Below are 22,112 nucleotides of genomic sequence, written 5' to 3'. Positions count from 1 at the left end.
TAGCTACTTCTACCTCTACCAATACACAATCATATTTCATAAACTATAATAATAAATGACACAATAACCAGAGTCTGAACAGAATCATCAGTTTAATGAAGCTGTTAAACATCAAAACATTTCCTCATCAATTATATTCATGTTTTCTTCAAAACAAAGTCGCTGCTTGCAGATTAGATGAATTATTAAGAGATATGATCATATTATTGATCACCTATTGGCTCATGATCATATCAGCTGATCTGAACAGGTGAGACCGGACCAGATGTGACGCTGTGATGTCACAGCCGAGAGCCAATCACAGACCAGAGTCTCTCTCTGCTGACTCATCGGGACGGAGCTGCACATCCAGGATGAGCTTCAGCTGCTGTCACGCTGTGTATGAGCGTGTGTGTGTGTGTGTATGAGTGTGTGTGTGTGTGTGTGTGTGTGTGTGTGTGTGTGTGTGTGTGTGTGTGTGTGTGTGTGTGTGTGTGTGTGTGTGTGTGTGTGTGTGCGTGTGTGTGTGTGCGTGTGTTTACTGGATGAACCTCGACTCACTTGTGCATTTTCCAACTAATTAAAAATCTGCTGCGACCTCTGAGGAAACTTTTGTTCCGACGTGGAAAATCATTTTTGCTTTGCACAGCAGACTGACAGCAGTGTGTGTGTGTGTGTGTGTGTTGACGGTGGATTAGTTTTCTCTCTGACAGCAGCAAAACAAGGAAACACAGATAGTGTCACACACTCTCCTCCTCTCTCCTATGCTTCCTTCCTTCCTTTCCTTCCTCCTCTCCTCTCCTCCTCTCTTATCTCTTCCTCTCCTAATCCTCCTTTCTTCTCCTCTCACTCACTGCTTCATTTCAATATGAATGAAAGTTGAGCTGATTTTCCTCGAGGCGACACACACACACACACATACACACACACACACACACACACACACACATAGGCTACTAGAGTATTATGTGATTTCACCATGGCAACAGATTCTTGGACTGGAGACAGTGAAGAATGAACAGGTTGAACAGACGAAGTCGTGGTCGTCAGAGGATGAACCGCAACTATAAAACTAACAAAACGCAACAACAACAAAAAAAAGGGCAAAAATGAGAAAAAAAACAGAAACTTTAAAGGGATAGTTCAACATTTTGGCAAATTGGCCCATTGAATCCCTATAGCAGTAGGTTTGTTACCTTTAATTGTCGGTGCAAGCTATTTTTAGAACGGCGGAGCAGAGCCGCGAGCTGCAGAGCTACGCTACGGAGGCTCATGGGATTTCTTGGTTTCCCTCATCAAACTCATCAAATACACAATCCAACAACTCCACAACGCTCTGGTGGACAAGTTGTGACCTGCACATTCACCACGCTATGAGATAATAACACAACGTTACCAGACAGAGTTGTTTTAGAGGGAAATACAGAGACTGTTGATGAAAAACTGTCCCTGAAGGCAACGCGCATCAGCGGTTTTGCATGAATTTCCCTCTAAAACAACTCTGTCTGGTAACGTTGTGTTATTATCTCATAGCGTGGTGAATGTGCAGGTCACAACTTGTCCACCAGAGCGTTGTGGAGTTGTTGGATTGTATATTTGATGAGTTTGATGAGGGAGGCCAAGAAATCCCATGAGCCTCCGTAGCGTAGCTCTGAGCAGCTCACGGCTCTGCTCCGCCGTTCTAAAAATAGCTTGCACGACAATTAAAGGTAACGAACCTACTGCTATGACTATAGGGATTATGGCAATGGGCCAAAATGTTGAACTATCCCTTTAAGAATAAAATGACATGTTTAGGAATAAATCTTGGTAATTCAGTTGTAATTTTTAGGTTTTGTGTTTTTTTCCGAGTGGAAATATGAGAATTAACTTATTTTCATGTTCAACCATCATCATCCTCGTTTTACTCCGTCTCCACCACCACTAACTCTCTGTTTTCACGCTTCAATTATTCAGGAATTTAATCATAATTAATTCTATTTTTTTTCTTAAAGTGAAAACTCCTCCTCCTCTTCTTCATCTCCTTCTCTTTCTTCTTCCTCTCCCTCTGTCCTCGGCTCATTAACGAGCTCAGAGTCGAGTCACAGTTGAGTTTTTTTAACGTTTCGTCTGTTTTTTATGACTTCACTGTTTCCGCCGACTGTAGTCAAACCGTCACCGTGGAAACCGAGGATTATGCTTGTTATCAGAAAATGAATTACAGTTTACTCTCTCTCTCTCTTTTTCTCTCTCTCTCCATCTTCCTGTCCTCCACTAAACCGAGTGTGTGTGTGTGTGTTATCTGAAATGGGATTCCTCTCTTAGAATAATAACAACCTACACACTGCTGCTCTTCCTCTTCTCCTCCTCTCCTCCTCCTCTCTCTCCCTTCTTCTGACTGTTTCTCTGCTTTTCTCTTTCCAATCCCTCGTTACTTTCTTCTTTTACTCGTCTCATTGTATCATTTTTCTCACACATTTCCCTTTTTCTTCATTTTTTTCCACTTTTTTTCTTCCAAATTTCATTCCTTCAACCCTTACATTCTCTTTCTGTCTTTCACTCTCCTCCTCTTATTTTCCATCTTCTTCTTTCACTTGCTTTTTCCTTTCCCTTTTTCTTACATCCTGTCTTTCTTGTTAGCTATTTTTCTTCCTTTTTTGACTCTTTCCCCATCCTTATTCCCTTCATTTGTTCTTTTTATATTCACTTTCTCCTCTGTTCCTCACTTTTTCTTTCTTTTCTCTTTCTTCTTTACTCTTTTTCCTTCCATTCTCTTCTATCTGGTCCTCTTCCTCTTTTTCCACCTCCCCTCTCTCTCTTTCTCCTTCTTCTTCTGTTTCTCTGCTGTTCTCTTTCGAATCCCTTGTTACTTTCTTCTTTTACTCGTCTCATTGTTTCATCTTGTAACTTCCTTTTCATTTTTCTCACACGTTTTCCTTTTTCTTCATTTCTTTCACTTTTTTTCTTCCAAATTTCATTCCTTCAACCCTTTCTTCCTTCTCCCTACATTCTCTTTCTGTCTTTAACTCTTCCTCCTCTTCTTTTCCATCCTATTTTTTTTCACTTTTTAATCACCCTGCTTTTTCCTTTCCCTTTTTCTTACACCCTTTAGCTATTTCATTTATTCTTTTTCTTGCTTTTTTGACTTTTTCCCCATCCTTATTCCCTCCATTCGTTCTTTTTATATTCTGTTTCTCCTCACTTTTTCTCTTTTCCTCGTTCTCTTTCCTCTTTTTCCTTCCATTCTCTTCTATCTTGTCCTCTTCTTCCTCCTCCTCTCTCTCTCTCTCTCTCATGATGAACTCACCTTTTCTTTTTACCTGCGAGAGAGAAACAACAGATTCACTTTGAACTGACACTTCGTCTCTTCACCGTCGTCCTCAGTCTCTCTCTCTCTCTTTATCATCTGTTTAGCTGCTTTCTCTCTGTCACATCCTTCCAGAGTCCCATTAATCTCTCTCTCACACACACACACACAAACACACACACACACACACACACACTGTGAACTTGCAGTGTGAATCCACAGTGTTATTTCCCATGATGCCGTGGGAAAAACAGCTAAGTCGTTCATCAGGATGTGAGGATGAAGTTTAAAGAGATGTCAGACCTGCACACACACACACACACACACACACACACACACACACACACACACACGCGCGCGCACACACACACACACACGCACAGGTTGCTAGTTTGAATCCCGTGTCACTTTCTTCTTCTTCATCTTCTTCCTCTTCTCTGGAGTTAAATAATTAAAAACTCTGCCAGCTGCAATTTGTCCTGATGTATTTTGGAAAACTGGGCCACCTCACATTCGCTTTGTTTCCATGACAACCCGCCACATCAACAGCAGTGAAACAGTGTAAGTGTCACACACTCACACTCCACTACGACCAGCAGCAGCAGCAGCAGCTCTTCACCGCTGCAGCTGTCGACACGTGAACCTTCACAAACGTTGTTAAAAATAACAACAAAGAGAAGTGAAGCTAAAAGAAACAAAACAGCAGCAGCATCATCACATGACAACACCAGGGAGGCCTCTGATTGGTCGCAGGCTGATACGGCAGGAGGACGTTGAGCCCAAACCACCTGAGGAACCGAGGAGTCCAACTCAGACTTCATTCAGGAAAATGTTTAAAGGGATAGTTCAACATTTTGGCAAATTGGCCCATCGCCATAATCCCTATAGTCATAGCAGTAGGTTCGTTACCTTTAATTGTTGGTGCAAGCTATTTTTAGAACGGCGGAGCAGAGCCGTGAGCTGCTCAGAGCTACGCTACGGAGGCTCATGGGATTTCTTGGTTTCCCTCATCAAACTCATCAAATACACAATCCAACAACTCCACAACGCTCTGGTGGACAAGTTGTGACCTGCACATTCACCACGCTATGAGATAATAACACAACGTTACCACACAGAGTTATTTTAGAGGGAAATTCATGCAAAACCGCTGATGCGCGTTGCCTTCAGGGACAGTTTTTCATCAAGCAGTCTCTGCATTTACCTCTAAAACAACTCTGTCTGGTAACGTTGTGTTATTATCTCATAGCGTGGTGAATGTGCAGGTCACAACTTGTCCACCAGAGCGTTGTGGAGTTGTTGGGTTGTGTATTTGATGAGTTTGATGAGGAAAACCAAGAAATCCCATGAGCCTCCAGCGTAGCTCTGAGCAGCTCACGGCTCTGCTCCGCCGTTCAAGAAGCCATCTTGTACCTAACGATCTTGTGTCCAAACTCAGTAACCAAAAGGTTCGTAAAGTTGTGTGAGTTTTGTGCAGAAACAGACGGAGTCACACACAAGGTTAACCATTTTAATATTGTCCAATCAGAAAAAAACACAGGAAACCACAGCAGGGCAAACAGGAAGTAGGATTAAACTCTTCTGTGCAAACTTCCTGCTTCTGTCATATTTTGGTCCCGGGTCGTCCTCGTCACTTTCGTCGTTGTCGTCATGATCATACATAATCATCGTTAACACCATCTTCATCTCCGTCATCATCATCATTATCATCACATCCCACGTTTTAAACATTAGTTACAGTGTTGATTTGTACATTGGGGCGAGTTTGTTGTGTGCTTGGTGTCTGTAAACCAGATTTCCCTGACAGGACAATAAAGATTCAAAATGCACTGAATGATTAGCATAATAATTATAATAATACTGATAAGTTTTTTTTTTTCACATCATCAACAATTATCATTACCGACTCCACCACCACCACCATCATCAGACCACCAGCCTCAGTCCTGATCCTAATCATAATCATTTTAATTAACACACTTTCAATTATCATGACGGGCACAACAGTCGCCACCATCGCCGCCACTGCTGCCGTTATCTTCTTCGCCATCATCTTCCTCAAACACACACACACACACACCCACGCACACATCACTGCACACACTGTGTATAGAAGCAGGCAGGCCCATTAATTCATATATGGCTCAGTTATTAACATCAAAAGCCGGATCTAACAGAAGAACAGAGGAACTTCAAAAAAGTCCGTTCAACAGGACGGAGCTTCATCGCACTGGACTTCCCCAAAGTTCAACGTTAAAGTCGTTTCCCAAAAGTCTTATCTTTGTGAGTTGGACTTCCAAGAAAACTTTTTTTTTCCCCCGCTGCTTTTGGTTCAGTCTGATAAAATCCAACATGGCGTCTGTCGTAGAGTCCATTACCCTGTACAATCCACTCTGCCGTTGATCCATACAATCCATCGCATTGTCCGTTGTACTGTCGCCGAATCCGATACGTTTATATATATATATATATATAATCCATCACACAGAAGAACCACCAACCATCCAGCATGCAGCTCAAACCCGTCCAGCTGGAGTTATACAGCCATTTCTCTTAAGAATCCATAGCATGTAAATCCCCAAAGCGGCGTAAAATCCATCGGAAACAAACAGCATCGGCCATTGAAGAACCTGTTGCTGTAACACAGTGGGATTCATCGCCATGTAAAGTCTGTCAGGCTACGAATTCCTTTAGTTCATCACATCAATAAATTCACCAGACGTTAAAAATTAAGAAGAATTCATCACAATGTAAACTCCATCGCTACGTCCATCCTCCAGTCGAGGTGTACGAGTCCACAGATGACGAGCTTCGACCTGTCACGTCCCGATACAAACAGTCATTTAAACAGCAGCATCGTCTGCAAACAGTGACACTCAATATGTTTCTTAAAGCTGTGTCGTCTTTTCAGCCATTTCCATTCTCCGTTTTTTTTTCATCCTCCATTTATTTATTTATTCTTCCATCTGGGGACAAGAGAGTGGGTGGATTCAAAACTAACCACTGATTGGTTTAAAAGAAAAAAGAAAAGCAAAAATCTAGTGGTTTTGTTGTTGTGCCTTTAGTTTCTGTCCAGCAGCTGATGTCAGTGTGTTTACATCAACACCTTCCAGGTTTTTGTGCTTTTGTGAAACCACAGAGACTTTTTTTTTTTTTAATTATTTGGTTCTGGTTGTTAATCTCCAAGGTTGAAATCAGTCGGGTTAACATGTCGTTTACACTACTAAAAGTTTCTCACTGTCAAGTTTTATGAGGTCACTAAACTTAACTGGCTGATAGATGTGAAGTTTTGGCAAACTATTTTAACATGTGCCCCGAGTTGTTTCCTATTTCCCTTTAATACCATGTTTGCTTACCACCATTTGTGACTGAAGTGTGACTGTGAATCATGTCCTACTCATTTGGATAAAAATGATAAGAAAATAACAATGTTGAGATCATTTACAGTCCCTTTTTTTTAATACTAAAAATTCCACTTACGCTCTGTTGACACTTGTGCACATGAGCAGTTTGACATAAAACGTGTCAGCGGTGATGTAAAACATTGAGTGTAATCTTTATTTACAACTAAATTCATAACTAAAACAGAAAAGTGAGCAGGTGAACTAAAGGAGTGGTTTCTGATGTTGCTGAAATTTTAAAATCAAAGAAAAGCAAAACTTAATGCCCTAGATCATGTGGCCAATGTGTTTGTAATTTCTGTTTTGTTTCTCTCACTAAAAAAAAAGCTTAAAACCAAGAGGAAAAATCCAGGTAGAAGAAATAAGGAAGACATTTGGCAGGAGAAATCAGAATCTAGTTTTGATCAAGTTTTCTGTGTTGTAAAAATCGACAATAAAAAAGTGTTTATTCTCTATTTTTATCAATATGGTTGAGTTATTTTGCAGCTGTTTGTTTGGTCTGACATTATAATTATTATTTCATATTTCAGTAACATATTGGTCCTTCCATGTAAGATGAGGTTTGAACATTTATGTCTTGGTTCTATGGGTCACAGCCTGTATTCGGAAAACTGAGTCTTAAACCAGCCGTCAAGACTTCCTGTAACTTTATGATGTCACAGCTAAGCAGTCACCAAGCCCCGCCCACTTGGACCCATCATCCGAGTATTTTGCCTGAAATCTGCTCTATTTTTATTGGGTCTCTCAGAAAACAGCCAGAAGAGACACTGAGAGGCTTCCCTTTTCTGATTGGCTAACTGAGGGACTATGGGGACCTTTAATGAATTTATAGATTGCACAGGAGACAGTTCAATACTTTTAATTAGCGACTGGGGAATACATTTTGTTCAATGTTCTGGGGATTTTTTTTTTTGTTGGTAAAAGCAGATAAATGTTTTCATTTCAGGTTTATTGATCTAACTTCAAACAAATTAATAAATCATGTCATACACCTTTCCTAGATCCCATCGTGCCTTTTATGTGAGAACACTGTTTTCGCCTCATTAGTTCATTTTCGCTTTAAAACATTTTCCAGCTTGTTAAAAAATAACCAACACATCAGTGCTGTTCAGGGGACAATTATCCTTCTACATGGGGTGTTCTCTTTGTTTTAGACTTAACGTCATTATGATCTGTTATATTGAAAGTACAGTTAAGGTTAGGCAAGCGGGGCGCCAGCAAAAGCCTCTGAAAAACAGGTGATATTTTCCAAACTGTTGCAGTTTTTAACATGAAGCTGCTCTTTAGATTCGAGTTGAAGCAGCGTGAACGTTTAGGAGAGTTAATGAGTCTGAATGAGTCCCCTGAGAGCTGTGATCAGAGGACAACGAGTCCATGTAGTGTTAATTACAGCCCATTTTAAATGATGGACATCCAGCTCACTGCTGGGAAATCGTCCTTTTACTGTCGACCGCTTTAACGCAGCTGATGCAGCGAGGTCTGATTTAAATATTTACGGGTCTCTGGTTTAGTGAGCCAAGAGCGGCTACAAACACTTTGGTTAGCATCAAAATGCAGGACATTACAGATATGAATATGACTGGGAACACTGTGGTATGGTATGTTCCCTCTCAGTGTCAGACCTGTAGCTAAGAGAAGCTAACACACCAGCTAGCTTGAGCGGATTTTGGGTAATTGCACAGCTTTTGGTGGGAATCAAAGCTTTCACCTCCTTCTGTGTCATCGTTGCTGTTCTTTTGGACTTTAATGTTTTAGAATATCATCTGTATAAACAAGGAGTTTTTGATGTGCACAGAAAACACACATAGAAATCAGTAAGCAGCGTTAGTCACCACCTGATTCTGCTGTGATGTTTGATTTTGCCAATTCAAGTATTTCACATAATAATTATAAAATACTGATGGTAAATGTTTTGTATTTAACAACAGAGTTTGAGAAGTTGATCTGTTGTTTTGATTGAACTTTATTCCTCTCTCTGCAGCTAGTTTTAAAGCTAACTGCTAAGCTAGCAACAACTGAGAAAGCGATTGACTGGAAGCTATAACTTCACCTTTTCACAGCACAGAAACCAGTTTAATCACATCAGCCACGTGTGGAGGAGGTAAAATAATCCACCTGAAATTATAAAAAAAAAAAATTGAAATCAAGTCTCTTTAAAAAGAAAAACCAGCTGAAGAACCAGGCAGGTCGGTCTTCGTCTCCATCCAGTCCGTTAACTCCGTTAGCTAGCGGCGCCTAATTAGCATGAGCTCAGCAGTCAGTGTAAAGTCGCTTCGCTCCAGCTAGCCGGGGGCGTAGCGTTAGCCGAGGGCGGGGCCTGGAGGTTTGCGCAGCCACTGGTAGAACTGGCGCCGGTGGAGGCGGTGCCAGCGCACGTTGCCCTCGACGATCTCCAGCGCCCGTGGTAACGCAGGCCCCGCCCCCACGCCACTTGACTGGATGAACTCCTTTAACTGAGGAAAGAAAGGACAAGAAAAAGAAGGAAAAGAGAGAAAGAGACAAAAATATTATAGCCCAACCAATGTACTGTATGCTAGATATGTTAATTACATCCCATAATAAGAGAGTATTGGATACAATTAACAATATTCAGCTCTGTGGCTAAAAATATTATGTTTGTGGCAGCTTAAAGATAATTTACTATTTGGACAACTGCCCATTAAAACCATTGAGTCCATTAATACAGTATTTTAAACAGCCTCCTCTGGTTTTAGTTTTTCCACCAGATCGAACCTGGGGCAAAACTCTGTGATATTATATGTTATATTTATACCTTTAATAATAGAGAATACAACGCTGTCGGCAATCATACATTTAATTTCTAGGCGACACATTCCTGTGATTTCTTATACTTCCATGAAGATGATTTAAATCTAATATTCAGTGCTTGGTTACACAGTGTGAAGGTGATGATGCAGCTTTTTTAAAGATAATTAAACCTAAAACAGAGTAAAAGGAAACTGATTTAAGATTTAGAATAAAAGGTTAAAGAGAAAATATATAAAAGGTCAAATTCATGACTTGATCATTGACCATTAAAAATAACCGTTAGAGGTAAAAACCAGACGTTTTCTTGATGTTTGGGTAAAAGATGATTTTTGCCTTGAATGACAGCTGGAAAAGACATTTTACAGCAGGAACCAGCGAATTATTAAAGCGAAAGTGTCTTTTAAAGGGCCGATAATCACAGAGAAACTTCTTTTAAAGCTGCAAAAATTAGAGGTGAAATTCTCAGCGTTTAAAGACGACGAATCAAAGTGGAACTCTTCCTCAGAGGACGGTGATTAGACGGGAAGTTTTCCTGCCTGAGAGGTGACAAACTTTACAGAGAAACTTTGTCGAAGGATGAGGAAGGAGAAGAAGAAGAGAATTAATGTTTCTTCAGAGTTGAGGAGTGAAGAGGAAACTCAGCGTTTGACAGATTCACTGGAGCGCAGGAGAAAATCCATCCGTTCACTTTCACAGAGTTCATATCATTAACTTTCTTCTGCTTCTTCACCGTTCTATAGTTTTACTCTTTATTTCCTTTCTCTCCTGAAACATATTCAGATTACTTTAGAAAACACACACACACACACTTCTCATTTGTTGCACGATTTGTGTTCAGGGTCTCGTTGTAATTCACGGTGATTTCAGTTCGGCTGTTTTCTCTCACACTGATGCTGATGTGCTTTTTTTGTTGCCATGTCAACACAGAAACGACTCATCAGAAAAAGAAAAAGCTCATTATTCAGGCTCTTTGTGGAGAATGTCAGGTCTTGAGCGTCCATAGATTATAAAACCAGCGTTTTTCTTTTTCTTTTTCTTTCTGCCGTCGACCTCTGACTCTCTGGTTTTATTTCTCTCTCTCGAGTTTCAGGGAAATTCATTAAAGCAAATAAGAAAGTGTAAAAGTGTCCGAGCAGTGAAATGAAAGAGGAGTGAAGTCGACTGAAAGCGAGCTGAGACTTCGTTAAATAAAAACTTCTCTGACAACAGAGCAACGTTAAAAAAACTTTTCATCTTCACATAAACTTCTTCATCATAGAAAGAGAAAAATGCAACTTTCTCTTTTTCCTTTTTTAAAGGGATAGTTCACCCAAATTTCACTCATTATCTACTCACCCTTATGTGGACTAAGGGCTGGGAGAAGTTTCAGAGTCCTCCATTCCTTCCCTGAGTTACAGCGGGGCTCCGTGCAGCACTGCATGTCCATATGACGCGAACGGAGCTCACTTTTCTTCGTCAAAAGAGACACCAAAAAACATCCAAATACCTCCATGCTGCTCGTCTGTAATGTCCCTCTTGTGTTGAAGCCCCGACATGAGAAATTGTTCCGAAAAAAATTTAAATAAGTCTATATTTTAAGCTTGTTTGTAGTGGAAGCGCCCAGTGTCTCAGTTCATTGCTCTTCCTGGTCCGTCCAAATCTCACGTGATTTGCACTGACACCCAGTTCACGGCTTCGCAAATCGCGCGAGATTCCGGCAGAGCAACAATGGGAGCTTCCGCTACAAACAAGCTTAAAAAATAGACTTATTTAATTTTTATTTCTGAACAATTTCTCATATCGGGGCTTCAATACCAGAGGGACATTTCATACGAGCAGCATGGAGGTATTTGGATGTTTTTTGGTGTGTCTTTTTGTTACGAAGACAGTTGGTATCCATTTGCAACCGTTATATGGACATGCACTGCTACGCCGAGACCCCCTGTAACTCAGGGAAGGCACGGAGGACTCTGAAACTTCTCCCAGCCCTTAGTCCACATGAGGGGGAGGAGATAATGAGTGAAATTTAAATTTTGGGTGAACTATCCCTTTAACAGATTCAAACTCCAAGTTTTATAATGACAACTTGGTTCAGTTGTCTGACCTCTTTTATTGGTTCATTTAACTGATCAGCTGACTCGGTGGGCGTGGTGAGGCGTTCAGGGTCAAGTTTACTATGGTGGAAATATGAACTTTCTGATGTGTCGTCAGTGTGAAAACGTCAGTGAAGCCTCGTTGTGATAAATCCCAACAAAACACTGATTAAAGCTGAATAATTTTTCCTCTAATTTTCCTAAAGTTTGACTCTGGATTCAGAGACTCGGTGTTTGTGGTGAGTTTTTGTCTCAGTCGGAGCCGTTGGACCAAACACAGGGTCAGTGATTAATGAGACTAATTAGAGAGACGGAGCCAGTTTTAGTCTTTGGGGTTTGAGGACAAAAAAACAGCCTGTGTTTAAAAATCTTGAACTGAACAGAATCTGATCAGGATTAATGAACACTAGATGTTTGACTAGAAGGCAAGAGGTTGTGCATATCTGTGGTGTAAGACAGTGGAAATGAAGCAAATTTGACATTGTCTAATAAGAAATACAAAGATTGAATCCTTATGAAACATAGGAATGGAGTTAATGTTGGTAGTTACTAGGTGGTACAGGGTTTTATTGCACTTATGTTTACACAGGCTCATTGAGAGGAAGCAGATTATCGAAAAGGTTTTTCTTCTCACTGCTTTTTGAGTATGCAACTTAATTATTTGTTTTCATATTGTCTGCCATGTTTTTATGGCTTGTCCTTTATTTATTTGATATATTTGTGTCATAGATAGATAGATAGATAGATAGATAGATAGATAGATAGATAGATAGATAGATAGATAGATAGATAGATAGATAGATCACAACAACACAAGATCATTGCAGTGAAATGACGTGTGCAACACTCCGGCGACACACACTGTTATACTCTAAACTAAATACACGCACTTAACAGACAACAACAACATTCAACAATTCAATTAAAAAGGCAGTGCCCATACTGGCATGTACTTGCATCGAAATAAACACTTCATTCATTCATTCATTCATTCATTCATTCATTCATTCATTCATTCATCATCATCTGGTGTGTTGAAGATCAGGGAAACGGGCTCTCTGCTGCATAATGAGTAAAAAACCACCGGCCACACGGTGTGGAAAACACAGAACAACAGGAAGTGGCTGGATTCATTATTTAGTTTTATTTCTTTTTTTTTTTCATGGCCTCGGAGCGAGGACTCGTTCCTCAGGTCGTCAGGTCACAGCTTCACGCTGAGCCGAGTTAAATCTGCCTCAGTGTGACTGGTTTTTACCGCCTTAATGTGACTGATTGGAGCTTGTTAGTGTGAAGGTGAGTCCGGTGTCTGTGTGTGTGTGTGTGTGTGTGTGGTTACCTCGGCGAGTTCTTTCTCCGTGTTCAGGAACTCTGTGACGCCACCGATGAGCTTGGAGTTCATGAACAGAGCTTCGCCGTAACTGATCAGAGACACAGAGGATCAATATTTATTATTATAAATCGATCAAACTACTGAATCGAACAAAGCGATGGTGCTGCGGCGTCTTTCTCTCCTCTCACCGGGCGTTCAGGATGTCCCACTTTTCTCTGAAGTACTTCCAGGCCAGGCTTCGACCCTGCGAGTTCCGACCCACGTGGATGATGACGTCGATCACGTCCTGCTCCGGGACCAGGTCAGAGGTCAGAGACAGGTTCAGTAACCTAGGAGACACACACAGCTCTTCTTTAACGGAGCCAATGCAGGTTAGGATGCTACAGAGTCTTCTAAGTCTAAGTTATGGGATGTGGGTAATGGTTTGGTTAGGGACAATAACTCCAACAACTCCACAACGCTCTGGTGGACAAGTTGTGAGCTGCACATTCACCACGCTATGAGATAATAACACAACGTTACCAGACAGAGTTGTTTTAGAGGGAACTGCTTGATGAAAAACTGTCCCTGAAGGCAACGTGCATCAGCGGTTTTGCATGAATTTCCCTCTAAAACAACTCTGTGTGGTAACGTTGTGTTATTATCTCATAGCGTGGTGAATGTGCAGGTCACAACTTGTCCACCAGAGCGTTGTGGAGTTGTTGGATTGTGTATTTGATGAGTTTGATGAGGGAAACCAAGAAATCCCATAATGAGCCTCCGTAGCGTAGCTCTGAGCAGCTCACGGCTCTGCTCCGCCGTTCTAAAAACAGCTTGCACCGACAATTAAAGGTAACGAACCTACTGCTATGGCTATAGGGATTATGGCAATGGGCCGATTTGACAAAAATGTTGAACTATCCCTTTAAGATGCCATACAAATAAAGTGAGGGAGTTCAGGGATTAACAGAGTTCATTCAAACGTGTGAAGACGATGATCCAAGTTTATAAAGGAACGACTGATGTTCACTCATCCAGCTGTGGTTTCCCTCATCTCCCTTTACTTCCTGTTTCCTTTGTGTGTGAGTGTGTGTCTGTGTGTGTGTGTTTGTGTGTGTGTGTGTGTGTGTGTGTGTGTGTGTGTGTGTGTGTGTGTCTGTGTGTGTCTGTGTGTGTGAGCTGGTTGTTTATAGCGGCTGTCTTTTCATTAAACCCCCAAATCAATTTTCTCTCTCTTTTCCCACAATCCCTCTGTGCTGAAACTATTTCCTGTGTGACCAATCAGTGTGTGTCTGTGCTGTGGAGAGAGTTTTTTTTTCCTCTGTGTGTGTGTGTGTGTCTTTGTGTGTATGTGTGTGTGTGTGTGTGGTATTGATTTTCCAGCCCCAGTAAACTGTTCTGCAATCAGAGAGGTAGTACTGCATGTTCAGATAGCAGCTACACACACACTCACACACACACACACACACACACACCAATCTATCCCAGTGTACAGTTCAGAGTGTGTGTGAGATCCATCCTCGCTATTTTTCGGAACGAGAGAGAGATAGTAGCAGCTCCCGATAAATTACTCTACTGATAACACACTCACAGACACACACACTGATACACACACACACACACACACACACGTTGGGTAGATTAATGTACGTTGTGAGGCCTCGGGCAAATTTTCACTGAACCTTTCATTCAATTTGCATCGAGTTTCTCCTCCATCATTTAAACCTGGGAACTGACTGGAAACGCCTCGTGCTGCGTTCAAGGACCTCACGTTTTAACACGAGCAACATTTATATTAATAATAAAGACAACACAAGGTGACTCTGACCTACTGTACCGACGTCCTTTGACACGTCACTAATTCAAATGGAAAAGAGCACACTGCAGCAGAACCACTGATAACAACTGATTTATATATTTAAAGGAGACGTGTTATAGAAATATCACTCTTTGTTTTTCCTTCTGATACAGAAAATGTGAGAACTGACATATAAATCAGTAATTTTCAGTAATTTCCATGTGTTTTTTTGACTAGCTGTTCCCTCAGTTGTCATCCAGTGATGTCATTAGTAGAGGGGGGCGTGGCCTAGTGGGCAGTGGCTCATTTGCATTTAAAGGGACAGGCACTGAAACCAGCCGGTCTGAACACAGCTGTTTATAGTGGATGAAATGAGCTGTGATGTTTGATCCTTGGGGTATTTTGACCGAAGCATGTCACAGACACCTGGGAACTATTCTAATCTGTGGAAATAGGACAAAATATGGGTTAATTCCAATTCCTATCTTAACCCTCAATCTCAACCCTTAATCTTAGTAGCCCTCAAAACCAAGTGTCAAGGGCTATTTTGTGATTTAGAAATGGGACACCCCACAAACGCAGCTATCATCGACGGCACTATCAGGTCCACGTTTTTGAAGTTGTTGTGGACTATCTGTCAGTTATTACTTCGGTTATTAGGTTTTTTTTGTAGCCTATAAATTAGTTGAGTTAGTTATAAATTGATATTCAAACAAATAATCTGTATAAATACCACAACCACAGCCATAATCAGCTGAAAGTCACCACACAACACGGCTTATTGAAAGGTAAACACCAGCTGTAACTATTGTTAGATAAACGTCTGTGGCTACGGGAGACGACATTAGCCCAGTGAAACATTTTACGTAGGCTGTATCTTGACAAAAACAACTTAAAAACTACATTACCACCGAGAAAAATGACAATTTTCTAACTAAACGACATGGCTTGTCCGCACCGGCCGGCTATTGACAAAAGATCGTAAAATAAAAAATAAATGTTATTATTTGCAACATTGAGGTAAATAATCCATAAAATGGACCTAAACTAAGATAATACAATGGTTTTTGTAATATTTCTATCTCTATTAACAAAGAAAATACTGAATTCTGGGTAGCCCTGGCTCCCAAGGTCTTGATACAGCCCTTAAACTTGTCCCTCAACTTAATTTGAAGGTTAAGATTGAGGGTTAAGAGAGGAATTGAAATTCACTGTAAGTCTCCTTTAATATAGGAAGTGAGATCAGATCAAAAGTGATAAATGGAGACAGTTTATACATCTCAGAACTGATCCAGATGTTTCCCTCAGCAGCTGGTGGAGACCAAACACTGAGATAAGAGAGTCACAAACCTTTAGAAGAAGTGATTATTGATTATGTTCTGATCTTCGTCCTGTCGTACCTGTTGAGGAGGAAGGTGTTGTCGGAGCAGGTGAGCGCCTCCAGCAGGATCTTCTTCTCTGAGACGGCGTTGGTGGAGTGGAACTTCATCCAGATGAACTCCCACACGTCCTCGTCCATCAGACTGACGCCGGTGCAGTAGACGATGTCTCTGATGTTCGGAGGAATCCTGCGAGAGACGGGAAGTCATGAGAGTCGGCAGAGTGAGGAGGACAGGTGAGGAGAGACGATGTCATCATGAAACTCAGGGACAAAGACACATGGACTGAATCAATGTGTTGGAATAAGTCCCATAATCTCGGTTCACTGTGGTTTTCTGGTGCCGAGAACTTCCTGTCTCTTTGTGATGTCACAACAAAGCTGTCACTGAGCCTCTCTTCTGATTGGCTGACAGTTTAAAGCCTCAGTATGTAACTTATTTGGCTTTTTATTAGCAAAAATCTAATATTTCTTTCATAAATCCGTATTTCACTGAAGTGGAATCACAGCAGCATACAAAGTAAAGCTTTCTGGTTCCTTAGAATGAGTTGTTACAAGTCGTTACAAATACATAAGTGGGCGACGCACCGAACCGAGGCGGCCATGTTGCATCGCCATTTTTTACGTTGAGTGGCAGCGTGACCGTAGGTAACCACGGAAACTGAGCGGAGCTGTGGGCTCGGCCTGTTAAAACTGTCACCACTGTGTAGTGTGAGGAAGGACGGAGGCTCTGGTGTTGCATTCAGGTGCAGTCAGGCAGACGGCCGTCGGCAAACCAACCGGATGTCATTTTACTCCACCAGAGAAAGACAGTAAAACAATACCACATCACCATGACAACATATTGTCACGCCTGTATTGTTTTGCCTCGTGCTGGCGGACCACTTGTTTATCCTGTTACATGCAGCGTCTGTTGTCTGTCTGACGTCTGCCCCATTTCACGTGAATGCAACATAAAGAATACGTTCAGATATGTAACCGCACCGCTAGATGGGGGGAATTCCTACATATTACACCTTTAAATGATTGATCCGATATAAATAGAGCAGATTTCAGAGGGAAACCAAATCCTGCAAAGTGTTAAATGGATTTTTGGGTCCAAAGGGGTGGAAGGGGGCGGAGCTTTGGGTGACTGCTTTGTTGTGACATCACAAAGTGACAGGAAGTCCTAACGGCTGGTTTTAAGGCTCAGTTACTTCCTCTTTACAGCAGTAAACAGGAAGTAGAGTCAGTACAGGTAGATACTGTATCTGCAGTTGGCTGTTTTGTACACTGACAATGTCACACACACACACACAGACACACACACACGCCATACCTCAGCTGGTCGGTGGCTACATCATCAGTAAAGCAACCATTATAATGTGTGTGTGTGTGTGTGTGTGTGTGTGTGTGTGTGTGTGTGTGTGTGTGTGTGTGTGTGTGTGTGTGTGTGTGTGTGTTTATACTTGACCTAAATTGTCAATAAACCAAAACTAAAAACTTTCATCACAATACAGTGAGCTCAGCTGGCAGCAAAATTATACACACACCATACGAGTGTGTGTGTGTGCGTGTGTGTGTGTGTGTGTGTGTGACAGTGAGTGTCTATTCATTATGTGTGTGAGTGCAGAGTGAGTGATGCAGGGACAATTACATCATTCACCGACCTGGGAAATCATTTTAGAGATGCTCCACTTAAGAGCAAACCTCACACACACACACACACACACACACACACACACACACACACACACACACACACACACACACACACACTGAATGTGGCATTTAAGTGCTTCTCAGACGACAGCTGCCAACACTGTGCTGAGGTGTGTGTCTAAAACACAACGTGATGCTGCTGATGGCGATGATGAAGATGAAGATGCTCCTCCCACTCTGCCCAACAGTGATGATGAAGATGATGATGATGATGATGATGATGAAGGAGAGTTTTTCTCTGGAAACTGGAGGGAGAAACGTCTCTGGATCCTCCAGATGGTTCTGAACCCATTAACGAACACACTCTCTCTCACTGTGTGTGTGTGTTTTATCAGTCTTTCGTGTCCTGAAGCTCTTCTCCTCCTCCTGAAATATCTCTCCCTCCCTCTCGTTCCTTCCCTTCTTCCTCTGACAGTAAACATGTCTCTCCACCATCTGCTCTGTCTGTCTGTCCATACGTCTTCCTGCTCCGTCCGTCTCCTGACTCCGCCCCTCGAAATGTCACTTTGGATGTTGGGAATCACTCGACTCCGCCGATGAATCGACTTAAAGGGACAACGAGGAGTTGCTTCTGGTTCTAGAAGAGTCTCATATTACTGTGGATGAATCTACGTTACCACTTGTTAATGGGTCCATTGCAGATAAATATATTGTTTTGTCTTTATAGTTATTTTGATATTATTATTTTGTTGTTTAGTGGTCTAGTGGTTTCCTAGTTTTGGTTTCCCGGACACCGGATTGCTAGTTGGCATCGTTTATGGTCGGTACTACGACGGTATCTGATCGTCTTCCAACCTCCGACTTTCGTTCTTGATGAATGAAAACACTTTTGGCAAATGTTTTTGCTTTCGTCCGTCTTGCATTTCACTGTGTGTGCGGAGGCTCATGGGAAATGTAGTGTGAAGACACTTTGCTTTCTGAAACTCCTTGTAGTCCCTTTAAGGACTCAGGTGCTCAAAACCTTCACTGAAGATCATTAAAACTGTCAAAGAGCCATCTGCACCACCTATACTGTGTTTATTTGTTTTATATTTTTATATATGTGTGCATGTTAATATTTATCTACTCATATCTTTGTTCTGTCTAACTCTTATTATTACTGACTAGGAGCTTTCTGGGGACCAATAAAGTAATTCTGATTCTGAAAGTAAAGTTGGAGAGACGACCTTCACCTGTCAGGTCAGGTGAGATATGTAGGAATATATTGGTGCTTTTTTTAGTTTATAAAGTCAACATCATTCCTCAGCACTTTAGAGAATTGGTTCATATAAGAATTGGTCGGGTCATGAACAAACTTCTCTGCTTCTATATGCCTGAAATATTTCACATCGTTCACTCAAACGCAGCGCGACTGTGACTTTGGTCCAGTTTAAAAGTATAATAAACAGTTTGTCACTGTAGTTTTTTATTGGAAATGAGAGTTTGTGATGATTCATTGAGAATTAGATAAAGGTGAAATACAGCAGAGGAGCTGGAGAGGCTCTCATCCTCTACGACTCCGGTGCTTTACGACTTTTCTGCCGTCGCTCTCCTGAGAACCTCGGTCCTGTCGGCAGCTCAGCCTCCAGCCTGAAGTAAATACCCTGCAGCAGCAGAGGCTTATGGGTCTGTGTGTGGATGTATGTCGTGTAATTGTGCTGAAGTACGACCACGACCGCGGCTGAATCCCCAGACCACCGAGTCTAAACCGAGCGGGGACTCGGAGCTGAGCCGAGTCCAAATCAAACTCTGGCTTATGTCTGTTTGTCACTTTCTATTAACGACTCTGTAAGTTCCGACCATCTGGGTCTGTCGGTGCCATCACAGGAGGAAAATGTGTTTTTCTTCAGCGACTGGGGACGAGTTCAGTCCTGATGTGAAGACGGGGGGAAAAAAATCAGTTGGGATTTTTTTTTTTTTTTTAATCCCCAAAAGTTTGTACGAGTTTGTACCAAAGTTTGCAACGAGGACAGGAAGTGATAACTTTTAAAGGTCCCATACGGTTGAAAGGTAGATTTGTGCAACTTTGTGATGTCACAACGAAACAGTCATCAGACCCTCAGGGATTGGCTGACTGTGTTCAGAGTGGTCCAATAAAAATAGAGCAGATTTCAGAGAAACCAAATCCTTCAAAGTGTTTGGGTCCAGGTGGTGAGGGGGCGGGGCTTTGTTGTGACATCACAAAGTCACAGGAAGTCCTGACAGCTGGTTTTAAAGCCTCAGCCTGTGATGTTATTTTATCAATTTATATCTAAATCCTAGAGGCCTCGGGATAAGGGAACAGAATAAGAATGACATCACAAATCTTTTCCTACACTCTAAAAAGTGTTTTTCAGCTGTAGTTGAAGAGGTGTACAGTTCTGAGTCAGTTTCATTCATATTTCTGCTTTAGTGGAGGCAATCTAAATTTGTGAATTATATCAACTTGTTATTATGTGTTGTTCCCTCAGCACACATGTAACCTGCTATTCTCATTTGAGTGAACCTGAATCAATTAGGTTTCTCGTGACGCTGTGCGTCTGACGTCATGATGACTCCGCCTTCTCCCAGAATTTTTCACCTGCCGTTGAGACGCCATTTTTTCCCCGCTTCAACTTGGAGAAAAGGAAACGACATTACTTTCTACTGCTTAGTCCTCGAAGGTAAGTCAAAGCTATAGAACAAATAATTTAATATGTTAGATATGAAATGGTCTAACTGTATTTTTTAATTTGATACGTTTTTTGTAAACTGACTAACCAAACCAGCTATCATTCAGTCCTGCTAACGGTTGCAAAATACAAATATCAACCAAACCAGATCAGTTTGTGCTTGGACTGGCAGGTTAGCAGTTTACGGGTGGGAATCCCTAAGTTTATTGTCGTAACGTTAGCTCAAAGTTGTGTATTCATACAGTGTCTCTTGGCTTAGTTTTTCATTAGCATTAGCACATTAGCACGGCAAGCTGGGCCGCGGACGGTTAAAACTAATTCGGGCGCGCGCATTTATGCATCAGTGTTGGTTTCACGTGCCTGTCGGCGCGCACAGTTCATACAGTTACGGCCACGGGTGATGTCGGAGGTAAGATTAATTATGCTTAAACTGTGGTGCTGCCAGTGCCTGCATTCACTACCGCCTGCGTTGTTTTCAATGAACAAGTCGTTAAAACGCTAGGAGGAGAGGAGAGACACGGAGAGATCAGCTGGGGGAGGGGGGAGGAGGGGGGTTGTGGTGTGCGGTGCCTCGGTGCGGTGGGTGCGGTGGCAGGGCTGCCTTCGTATTTACGTTGGATTTGATCAAGGCATTGGTGATAAATGTTTGCTGTGTGAAGAGTTTCCCAGCTCAGTGTTGTTGTGCTAGTGTGTTGTCTTCTCTGTCCTAAATCAGTTAGCAGGTAATGAGCAGTGACAGTTATATATTATACTTCTTAACCATACACAAATCAAACTTAACATACAAACTTAATGAAAATGTCCTTTTCCTTAATCTTAATGGTTGTCTAACTTTCTTTTCTTTTTTTTCATGACTGGCGGTGGTTAGACCAGGCTTCAGACCAGGACACGACTCGGTTGGACCATCTATTCAGTTGGACTGTCTAAGGTCAGTTGCACTTAAAATAGAGTGCTACAGACCAAGGTGAAATGTGGCTTTATGTAACTTACAGGATGAGGTGTTTAAGTTAACTAAATATTTGAAAACCAAAAAAAAGTACTTTCAACAGTTAAGGTGAAATGCAGGTGATTGTTTACAGGCCTGTTTCAACTTGAGCTCCAACAACAATTTTTAATGTACAGTACTAATAGTTTTGCAAATAATTGTATTACAATAGTGTAACACAACCATTAAAAATATACACAAACAAATTGATAAACAATCAGTATAATTCAGCCAACTCCTTCTCCTCCTTGTCTCCTCTTCCCCTCTCCATCTCTCTTTGCCTTGTCTTTTCTCCTCCTTGTTGTCTCCTCTCTTTTCCTCCACCTTTTCTTCTTTCCTTCCCTTCTTTCCTACATTTGCTAAACCCTTTTTTAAAATATCATATCTAAACTCAGTTGCCACCTAGCTAAAAATTAATGCAGTTTAATACAATAATTCAACAGTTAAGAGGGGACTTGCTTTACATATTGATCCATACTAACTGTGCTTGTGCTCTCTTCTCAGACCACCATGGCTGGTTCAACACCTGCAAGACTGAAGGTGATTTTAGGAGAGAACAACACTGAAAAACTGACTCTTCCAAATGGCATCCCAGAGTCACTAGATGACCTTCTCTGCGAGATAAAGACTGCCTTTGGGTTGAAGGGTAACCTCAGACTGCAATACATGGACCAAGATTTTGGCAACGACTTCTTCAATCTGAATTCTACCACTGAACTTCACGATTTGGGGACAATCAAGGTGATCCACCAGCAAACAAATCCACCTTTGATGGCCTGCACTCTTCACACAGAAAGCGGTAAG

At 41.6% G+C, this 22,112-nt stretch overlaps 2 protein-coding genes across 2 annotated transcripts in view; both read right to left on the bottom strand.

Moving 5' to 3' along the window:
- Positions 1 to 22,112, bottom strand: part of dclre1c (DNA cross-link repair 1C, PSO2 homolog) — a 476,875-nt gene that overhangs the window by 100,063 nt on the left and 354,700 nt on the right. The window lies entirely within an intron of this gene.
- trhde.1 (thyrotropin releasing hormone degrading enzyme, tandem duplicate 1) overlaps positions 8,967 to 22,112 on the bottom strand; it is a gene marked incomplete at both ends in the record, with an annotated part of 192,973 nt that continues 179,827 nt past the window's right edge. Inside the window, 4 exons of the mRNA XM_083999510.1 lie at positions 8,967 to 9,119; positions 12,844 to 12,925; positions 13,026 to 13,166; positions 16,015 to 16,182. Of these exons, the coding sequence (XP_083855636.1) occupies positions 8,967 to 9,119; positions 12,844 to 12,925; positions 13,026 to 13,166; positions 16,015 to 16,182 (544 nt within the window). The remainder of the gene's footprint in view (positions 9,120 to 12,843; positions 12,926 to 13,025; positions 13,167 to 16,014; positions 16,183 to 22,112) is intronic.

Source organism: Trachurus trachurus (genome assembly GCF_905171665.1).
Source record: "Trachurus trachurus genome assembly, chromosome: 23".
Taxonomy (NCBI): Eukaryota; Metazoa; Chordata; class Actinopteri; order Carangiformes; family Carangidae; genus Trachurus; species Trachurus trachurus.
The sequence above is the reverse complement of the archived record's forward strand: the minus strand, read 5'-3'. Positions and strand labels throughout refer to the sequence as shown.